This window comes from Orbicella faveolata, unplaced genomic scaffold (genome assembly GCF_042242905.1).
Source record: "Orbicella faveolata isolate gen_17 unplaced genomic scaffold, um_ofav_v1 contig_47, whole genome shotgun sequence".
Taxonomy (NCBI): Eukaryota; Metazoa; Cnidaria; class Anthozoa; order Scleractinia; family Merulinidae; genus Orbicella; species Orbicella faveolata.
In genome coordinates this window covers 20536359-20546523 of record NW_028301577.1, presented here as the reverse complement: position 1 = coordinate 20546523, position 10165 = coordinate 20536359, and the positions used below count along the sequence as shown (strand labels likewise).

Genomic DNA, 10165 nt, shown 5'->3' with positions numbered 1-10165 from the left:
ATTCATACTGTAAGGAGAAAAAAGTGTCGAATTCTGTTGGGAATTTTAGGTTTCAAATTCAACTTGCGACTTGGACAATTTTTTCCGTGCTGTTGTTGCACATGTGTTTACTTTACGCGCCAACAGTAACATTGAAGAGGGCGGGAAAATTTGCCTCATCGAAAATAATCTGTTGGAGGAATATGCAAGTATTTGATTTTATGACAGCTGCTTTGAAAATTATGCAGATATCGAGTAAGTAGGTGTAACGTTCGTTTCCAGTTTTCAATTTTCAGCTGGCCAAAAATCATTAGATTTGTTTGATCAATTTATCGATACCACTCATCCTGTTAAATTCTGTGTATTAAAAATGCCAATTTTACTCGTCAATGGAACGGTTAAAACTTCCTCTGCAAAAATAGACTTATTCAATGATATGTAAATAACACGCGATCTTTGGCCTAGAAATAATTACTTAGCAACTTCAATGCAAATGGAAAATGTCGTTTTTATTCACCGGTAAACCAAGTTTGTGCTTGGTTATTTTTTACCAGCCGCGTCGTTTTACGAATTTAAAAGAATTATCGCTCGTACATAAATCAACACGAAAATCGCTTTGTGTCTGGTATTTCAAGAGGAACGAAAAAAAACACAAATTTGCATACAGTGATCTCTTGAAGCTTCTTGGACACCGTGTAACTGAAGATCAAAGTCCTTCTAGCGACAAGTTTGGGTTAAAAGCAACTGGACAGAGCAGTCGAATTAACTCTCAAGTGGCGGTTGTGATTGCCTTTTTTGTTGCAAATTGAACGTTTTCCGCTTGGCGTAGGTGTCGACGGAAGACAATTCTGAAAAGATTCGTTAGCAGAAGATTGATATGTCGAGATAAACATGGATCGAGCAGTCGATGTGTTGCGAGATGCTTCAATATGGCTTCGGTCTTTGCCTCAGAGAGATAACAAGAATATTGAAGGAGATCCCTTCAAGAAAAGCGAGCCACCGAAGAAACCCGAAGCTATTTGGTCCAAAACTAAAGAACCAGAGATACTCCTCGAAACAGAGTCGTTCGAGAAGAAGAAACCCAAAGAAAAACATGACGAGTTCGATTTCGCGAAGACCCGAAAGAAACTTCGAGAAAAGTTTGATTCGGTAATCGCTTTTCCTATTGAACTGAAGGAAAAGTTTCAGGCGAAATTTATGCGTGACACAGCTGCTCAAGTTGATATTCAGGAAACGGAAGAGTCAAGAACCGGGAAGGAAATTGATTTCGATCGCGAATATGACATCATCGAGTTACACGAACACATATTCGTCATCGGAGGGGCTGCAGAAGGGCAGGGGAGCGAACCTACGGCAACTGTTGAAGTGTACGACTGCACTAACAGGCAATGGCGAAAAATCGCTCCATTACCGGTGAAAACCACGGCTTGCTATGCCACGGCAGTTACAGGTGTCCCTGCGCTGGTTGTGGTGGGCGGGTTTGGCGGGTGGAAGGCCCTCAACACTGTGCAGATGTACGACTGGGTGACGAACGAATGGCAGGTACTCAAGCATATGAGAAAACGGCGCTGGGGATGTTACGCAACAGGGACAGAGCATGGGATACTGGTGGCTGGAGGCTGCGACCAAGGCAGTGTGCTAGACAGTGTGGAGCTCTACAACGTGAATAAGAAAGAATGGTTTACACTGCCGCCTATGCTAGAGCCCCGATGCAACTTCGGGGGAGGAATTATCGGTCGCAAACTGCTAGTAGCCGGTGGCGGGTCCGGCTTCTACTTCAACAGCGCGAAGAACTCCGCCGAAATTTTCGACGGGGAACAAGGAAAATGGACGAAATTGCCCCCCATGAGGAGAAAGCGCTACGGCTGCACTGCCGTGGCGTGGAAGAAAAAGCTGATTGTGGTGGGAGGTTGCGATAAAAACGGCACAGATGTGTTGGACGTTGAAGCATTCGATTTGGAAGGCCACGTATGGCTAGATTTGCCTCCCATACCCGTGGGATATTCTTTATGCCGGGCTAAAATCGTGCAAAACATGTTGGTTGTCTTTGGCGCCGATGGAGGTGAAAATACTGTTTACGCCTTTGATTTTGAACTAAACCGATGGGAAACATATCTGGAACTGCCGCAAGGAAGAAATGCTTATGCCATCGCAGTTATCGGCATTTAAAGACAACAAACTAAAAATTAAAAATACCGCTATGAGGAGAAATTGTTTTCGGCGGAGTTTTAGGAGCTACGTGTAGGAAAATAAAATGAGCTAGAATGACTGATCACTAGCTTCTGGCAAAAGTATTTAATTCATATTTAATTCTCATTTTTTAAATATTTTACAATTTTTTTCTTAATTAGTCTTATTATTTTTGCTGTGAATATCGCTTAATACTACGTTTAATTGCTTTAGGGAAATTTGTTTTGAAGAGTCAAAATACGAACGTTGACTTGTTTTAATGTTTATCTTCTTGCGGTGTAGTTATTTTTACGTAGAGGTCGCCTCAGGCTATTAGATTGTTTGAGAATGTCGTGTACTTGTACATACTTTTATTGTGGAGTTGATCCATTTAACTCAATTTATTCAAAAGCGAATGAATTTAAACTGACGTAACTTTTTCTGTGAAAGTGAGCATTAAATGTCGCCGTTTTAATGTCTTTCAACAAACCACAAAAATATATTTTGGTTTTTCATTTTTGTCGAAGTTCTCGCCGAAAAATGAATCATTATTGTACGCCTCAGTTGTTTTGAACGACAAAAGTCGAGTCTAGAACTTTTTAGGAATTTTTAACATTTTCCTTGAGGGATAGAGATGTGATTTGCATATCGTTTGTTTATGCTTTTGTAATAACCTATAATGGCTTCTAAATTAAATCAAAACTTATGCCTTTGTACCACAGCCCAATTTTGTTATAATTGAATAAATTAGATCGTCAAAATCGTCATTCTGTGATAGATAAACAAACATTGTTACTGAATGAAATTTCAATATTGGTAGGTTTTGTTTCTCGTGAAATTTACTTCCTGTAAACAGCCCAAGGTTAACAGAACACTCAGCTGGAAGTCAAGTAGATACAAATGAAATGCTTTGTGAAATCACTGTCATGTCACGAGCACGTACGTAAGTAACAAGTCCTTTACACATTCTTGAAGTTGAGGCTTGGGCAATTTTTCTGAGCAAGAAATTTTTTCCGCAACTTCAAGTTGTGCATTATTTTGGGGGTTTTTGCTAGTAAATATATTTTTGGTGGCTTGTTCGGTATTTTTTTTTTCCTTTTTGTAGCCTGCAACGAGGTTATCCTTTCTGAGCCTTGCTTTGCACGATGTTTTCCCTTCTGTTTTTGCTATGCAGTAATTTTTTGTTGCTCACCCCCTCAACCCACTGTCCACCCGGAGACATTTGAAAACGGCGTTTTCACTCTGAAAACGAATCAAGTTTTTTTCCGTCTACACTGCGCCGGAATTGAATTGAATCAACAATCACCGCTCATTTTGGATTTATGTTTGAGGAAAACGCGGGCACGAAAGAAGACATAAGAAGAACGAACCCACTTATTTGTCTTGTGCAGTTTTCACTAGTGACGCGCTCGACATAAGCATAAGCATAAGCACAAGAAAAACGGAACTGTTCGTTTTTCTTGTGCTTATGCTTATGCTTATGTCGAGCGCGTCATTAGTGAAAACTGCACAAGACAAATAAGTGAGTTCATTCTTCTTATGTTTCTGCTTATGCTTATGTTTATGTCGCGGCTGTTTTCACTTGTGCTTATGCTTATGCTTGTCCTTGTGCTTATGCTCTAGTGAAAACCAGCCTTAACAGTAGAAATAAAGCTGCGCTTCCAAATTTCTCTGACGTAGTCTAGACGGAATAGCAGCCACAAAAATTCCAGGAGCTTCCCGGAACGTGGAAAGCGCGGGAAATTTGCGCACAAAGTCGCCATTAGGTTGGATTTAACTCCATTGATGGGTAGAGCTCAAAAAACGTAAATCTATAAACATTCTCATTTCTTGCGTTCCTGTAGCAACCCAAAGTATACGTCTTCATGTCAAAATCCGGGAAAAAAATTTAAGGCCGCAATTTCAATCGCGTCGAATGTAAACTGAGAAGTCCGTTTAGAGCGAGATTTTACGGAGTCAGAGGTTCTCTTAAAGTGTGTATTAAAATGTAGTTAAATAATGTAATAAAAGCGAGATTTTTGTGACTTAAAAATTAACTGATTGGGCCTTGAAATCGCCGAGGGGGGAATAGGGTGGGGGGTTCTAAACTCTTTCGTTCCTCTTTCTCTTTGCCCCTGCTATCCTTTACTAGAGAACCTGTTCACAGGCTACTCTCGGATGGACCATCCGGCGAGAAGAGAACAAGTGAACATCACTTCCAAGAACCACCCTTCCTTAGAGCCCGGAAAATATGAATTATATGCAGTATACAACTAGTCGACCAACATGTCTGACACTAAATAGAGAAGATGACACGGGAGCAGCAACTTGCTTCAACAACCTAACTTAGAATATGCCCTGATGGCAAAATTTTTCAGACATTAATTGATTGGTTAAAAGTTGTGTTTCTATTAAGCAATTAGATTGTTCGCTCTCGATTTCTATGCGTGATAGTTGACTGAGGCTGCGCCCTCGTCAACTATCAGGCATAGAAATCGAGAGCGAACAATCTAATTGTTTTAGTATAAATCTACTAGTCGTTCAAAACTTTATCTAAATACTATCCACAGACACCTCGAAAACGCCAAGAAGCGGCCATCATTTTGTTAACAAGCGCACATTGCTACGCTACTCACTATCTATCACAGAATAGACAGTGAGTAGCGTAGCCAGTCAGAGAACGGCATTCGTGATAGAATGCTGGTAGATTTATACTAAAACTCGGTAGAAACACGGTACATGTTTTCTATTTCTTAAATACAATACAATACAATACAATACAATACAATACAATACAATACAATACAATACAATACAATACAATACAATACTTTATTTAGACACGTCCCGTCTAAGAGCTATACAAGCTCGTTGAAAATACGTACGTGTATTCCTAAAGTACAAAGATAAACGTAATTTACAAAGTGTAATGAAAAATGCCTCTTCATTCAAACAGCAGATTTGATCTCCTTCAACACGTCAGCAGTGTGGAGGGGATTATATAAGGGAATTTTTTTGCTTATTTACGTTTTGTTTTGGGAAGATAACATGAGGAGTTTGTTGGGGATTTCTTTCATAAATTTTCAGCATATTTTCTATGTAATGTCTTGTGTGTGAATGTGGAAGGTTTCGAAGGCTTATGAATACGAGAATCTTCTTTATTTAACTTGGTGATGCCAAAAATTAAGACATTTACTCACAAGAAAACAAAGCGATAAAGATAGTTGGGAAAATAGCGAGGCTGCAGGACAGAGCCGATTTTGTTTTCCAACTCGTTTGAAGTATATTTGATGCAGTAAGGTTATTACATGCAGGAAATCTGTGTTAGGGTTTTTATCGAGAGGGAGGAGGACGCTAGGCCGAGTTCTTTCACCAAGTTCACAGTTTGAGAGGGAATTCACCAGAAGTTTGAGTAACAAGTGGACAAAAACTTTATACCGAATTTATCTACAGTACACTCTGTCGTAAACTTCTGTTCAACTGTTTTGAATATCTTCTCAAAAGAAATCGTTTCGATTCTAACAACACCAAATGTCGAAAACAAATTTTGAATCGAAGCTCTTATGAAACACTTGAAAGTTCTGGTGAAATGGAACTGATGATGAAATTTTATCTGTGTTCGCACAATTTGTTCTGATCTTTGAAATTTAGTTCCTCGAGTTCCCATGGAAAATTGGTTTTGGTGTTATCTCAGGCAATCATTTATTCCTTTAGCTTTTAGAAAATAAAAAAGAGGACTGTAATATAATTAAAATTATTCTGGTACAAGGGCTTTGTCCACTTAAAACTGAAATGTCTCGATTTCGTCTTAAAGTTCCATTTTTATTTGTCAAAGATTTCTGATCTGCGGACAATCATGATCAGTAATTTGTTTCAGAACCAACAAACTATGATGAGGCCGGGAACAACTATATGCAATATGTGGGTTGAGAACAATTCGGAACGGTAACAAATGCAAGTGACTACGAAGTGAGCCAAAATCTTCATCACTTCTTAGCTCGGATGACTCTGAATTTAACCCCAGCTGTGAATATGCCCTGACGAAATTCCAAGCACTTTAATTTTCAAGAAACCAAGAAAACAAAATTCACCCTGGTAGCTGAAATCCCTATGTCGGTCGATCGTTAGGTTGTGATACTGCGAGCAGAAAAATGCTCATAAAACTACTCGGCATTGTTAACGCACTTGAAGATCACTCCTCTGAAGTTGAAGCTCATCTGTTGAGTTTTTTTTTCGTAGATTTAAAGAACTGATGCTGTTCACTCCAATAATAATAATAATAATAATAATAATAATAATAATAATAATAATAATAATAAAAGCTTTATTTAAAACTGAAAGACCGATCAGCGAAGTCCGGGAGGAAGACGCTGGTATAAACCGATGATCAGTATCTATAAATTACATGGTAAAAAACAATAATCAATCAAACAATACTAAAAAAAAAAACTAAACACTACATTTATGATCAGTCGTGTCTAAATCACTAAAAAATGTAAAAAGTTTAGTTTTAAAAATTTTCGGACTACTGCAGTTTCGATGGTCGTTTGGGAGGTCATTCCATTCCTTGGCAGCAGCGCACATGAATGTGGTCTAAATGGAGGAGTTTAGGAGTTAATTGGCGCGGTCATGTAACGCAACGGTCCTCTGTTGTGAAGCTTTATCTGACGACCCAATCAAAAGTTGCAAAGAAGACGAAGCAAATCACGATTTTAAAGGTCCTAAACCACACACCCTCCCTTAACACTCAAACTGATCTTCCTTAGCGCCAAATGTACCAAAAAAACCTTAACAGTGTGTGTCCTCGTATAAATTTCTCCCAGAGGAAAACTGCGACAATTCAGAGAAAATGGTTGACTAAGGGGAAGCCGTTTAAGAGAGTTCCTCATTTCCATCGCTGGCGACAATATCTTGATACTTGTTACTAATAGATGACTTTTGGCCCTCTTCACTTTATTTTCTTAAAAGCTGATCCCAATTAACTCCTAAAAAAAACAGTTACAAAACAAGGAAAATGGTTTTCAAACCTTTATTTCATCAGCGTCTTCAGTTATTTGTGTTATCAACACAGAATTTAACACCATGCTTGTTTGTACTAAATATGATCATTTAAAAGTCTTATAAAGATCCACTTTGGATGCATGGATGCATCTTAGCTGCTAATCCCTGGACCAATTTGTACCAGTCCAATAGTAGTACTAGTCTAATAGTTCTTTATTGGCTCTATATAAACCCCATAGCCCCAACAGTTCTTTATTTCTTTATTGGACCAAAATGTACCCCATAGCTTTAATATGCTTGTCACCATTGTCCGCACCAGTAGTCGCCTCATTGCCACAGGTGTTTGAGTCATCATTCACTCCTCCGGTTCCAAACCCGATTCTGGAATCAGGGGTGTTGCAGTCATTTTGTTCATTACCCAGTATGCCGATTCTTGCTTTACCGCGGAAAGTTTCAACTCCGATATTATTGAAGCCTTCCCTGTTACAGTTGCGTTGCAAAGTGGCAGCTGAGCCAATTAGAGTTTTCCACTTGTTTCGACCCAGAAACGTACTGCGGTGTCGTCCGTCGGCAATCACCGAGTAAAGAGAGGCAGCAGTCATGGGGAGGAGTATGAAATTCATTTGATCGTTGGTCTTCATTCCGAGGCAGATCTTGGTGAAGGGCGTGTTCCAGTATGTTGGCAACTTGACTTCATTCGTGTCGAGTGCCTGTCCCGCAAACGAGGACCCGTAGCCTGTTTTGTCACTCCAGTAGGTTGAATCGTAATGAAACGTTTTCTGCGTATAAGAGAGAACAGAAAAATGAGCGGGACTGAAATACTTCGTGGATCCTTTCAGGATATATGCTTTTTACACCTTTTACAACCACCTTGCATACGGCGGCTACGATCGCAGTACGAGCGGCAGTCAAAACTTAGCTGTCCTACCGAAACGACACGATAATAGCCTTTTTCTCCAAAACTAACAAAACTAAGGGCAAAGTTTAAGTTGCTTTGGCCTCTTCTAATAGTTAATTTGATCGTGAGAGTTCCGGTTTTAATTTGACGACAAACAGCATATTTTGCTCAAAATAACACAACTATTTCACTACCTGGCGACACTTCACGAACTACGAGCGAGTTGCCATGCCGGACGCCGACAACCCACTTTTGGCGCCGAATTGGAAGCTTGGAGACACAAAATGTTTCATATTTTTCACTTTTTACGATCTGATACGAATATTTAATGCCCTTTTCAGTGAGAGAAGTTGCCTGATTTCGATGCTATTCCTGTTAACTTACATTAACGTCAGGACAGTAAAGTTTTTCCACCTGCTGAATACTGATCGATCAATTCAAATTTCAGACGCGCCAGCCGTAAGCAAGGTGGAGGAGAGCAAGATAAAGAGAGAGAGATGCCGCTAAATCAAGATGGCACCTTAGTGCCGTCAATCTTCATAACCAGCGTCAATCCCTCATCGCCGCGACCACCAAGGCCATCAATCTCGTACCCAAATCTCACTCCGTTTGCTTGGCCGTGGGAGATCTGGGTTCTAGATTACAAAGCCTCAGGCCGAAGGGAAATACGAAAATAGCCCGGCTAAAAAACAATCGGGAGAAAACTGGGGGCGAGGAAAAGAGGGCGTGCTCGCAATTCGTAATGGTACCTGATTGCCGTCTATTTTCATCACCAGAGTCCAGCCCCCTCCGCCGCATTCACCAAGGCCCCTATTACTCATGTGACAATAAACAGGGATTTTTCCAATATTCGGCATCGTCAGCTCGTAGGCTTTGTCGTCCTGAGCGCTGCAAGATCATAAGAAAAGTAGATTTGAATGCAGTAAAAGTAATGGTGGACGTTAAAATAACCGGAAAGCATAAGAATCATGTGGTTCTGGAACGGTCTTACAAAGGACATTATGAGTTTCAAAACCTTACAAAAATAATCTTCGTTTTATTGCCCCCTTTAAAATCCTACAAATAATCACCCCCTAAGCTTTTGGTGCGAAAAATGAATAATCGTCTCCGGCTATTATTGGAGGAAATACGGTAGGGTAGGTATTTTATGCTCACACCATCAGACTTGCACATCCGCCAAACCGTGAAACTATTCTTCAAAAATTGGTCACAGTGTTGTGTTTTTTTCAACTGATCATGAAGAGCGCACGCAAGAACGTCAAAAACAAGAGTAGGTCGAGTATGTAGGTCAGCAATACTCACTTCGTATTGTCATGAATATCTTTGCACGAAGTTGATGCTAGAAGAGAGAAAAAGAAAGCGTCATACTTACATGCTAATCCTCGTTTGATTTACTTAAGATTATGACTTCTCGGAAATGGCAGGGGACTCATTGAGAAAGAGGAGTTCACAGGTGTAAGTGTGTCAGGGGTGTGGCGTCGGGGGAGGGGGAGGGAGAGGGGGGTGTGGCATTGGACAAATTGACCTGGTAGGAGTAGACTATTTATCACTGTCCACGAATCCTTCCCCGTTTAAGCAAATTAAGTTAAAAGCAATGCATCCCCAGGTTTTCCGGCCGTGTGATTTTCTCGGAGCTATAATTGACGCTTTATCTTTGTTTAAAGAGGCGCTACGTCACGGTTTGTGCATCTTGAAAAGTTTAGCCTAATTTTTCTTTTATTTTTTTCGATTAGTGACTGAGCTCCTTAGAATTCAGAATACACTGAGGAAAAACTCACTTCCGCCACTTCCGCCACTTCCGCCACTTCCGCCACTTCCTCCACTTCCTCCACTTCCTCCACTTCCTCCACTTCCTCCACTTCCTCCACTTCCTCCACTTCCTCCACTTCCGCCACTTCCGCCACTTCCTCCACTCGCCAACATCTTGTGTAGCGTGGTATTTACCAGGTCTATTTTCGCATTTGCCTTGTCTAACTGCGCGCGTAGCTGCCGAATGTCTTTACACGGGTGGCATCTCCGTTTTCCTGGCTCTACCACATGGACAATGCTAGTGAAAGAAAGCGACAGAAGAATCATTGTCGCAAACATCTTCATCCTTCAAGACTGCGGGAAGAAAAATCCAACCTCCACTGCACAAAC

General features: G+C 40.5%; 2 protein-coding genes across 2 annotated transcripts; one reads left to right on the top strand and one right to left on the bottom strand.

The window, feature by feature from the left end:
• Positions 1 to 455: 455 nt before the first annotated feature.
• Positions 456 to 2909, top strand: LOC110047685 (uncharacterized). The gene has a single exon (XM_020753451.2). It carries the CDS (start codon positions 871 to 873, stop codon positions 2146 to 2148), a length of 1278 nt encoding a protein of 425 aa, XP_020609110.2. The 5' UTR covers positions 456 to 870; the 3' UTR covers positions 2149 to 2909.
• Positions 2910 to 7142: 4233 nt separating this feature from the next.
• On the bottom strand, positions 7143 to 10165 carry LOC149097536 (putative skeletal organic matrix protein 5). The gene is made up of 4 exons (XM_089280072.1): positions 9886 to 10165; positions 9329 to 9365; positions 8776 to 8914; positions 7143 to 7907 (listed from the first exon to the last, which is right to left on the bottom strand). The coding sequence occupies exons 1-4, from the start codon at positions 10118 to 10120 to the stop codon at positions 7389 to 7391; spliced, it is 930 nt and encodes a 309-aa protein (XP_089136198.1). The 5' UTR covers positions 10121 to 10165; the 3' UTR covers positions 7143 to 7388.

Coding starts and splice junctions, on each gene's coding strand:
- LOC110047685 (XM_020753451.2), top strand. CDS start 871: ATGGATCGAGCAGTCGATGTGTTGCGAGATGCTTCAATATGGCTTCGG.
- LOC149097536 (XM_089280072.1), bottom strand. CDS start 10,120: ATGAAGATGTTTGCGACAATGATTCTTCTGTCGCTTTCTTTCACTAGC. Junction 8,915..9,328: donor GATATTCATGACAATACGAA/GTGAGTATTGCT, acceptor ATGATCTTGCAG/CGCTCAGGACGACAAAGCCT. Junction 7,908..8,775: donor TGAAAATAGACGGCAATCAG/GTACCATTACGA, acceptor TCTTATACGCAG/AAAACGTTTCATTACGATTC.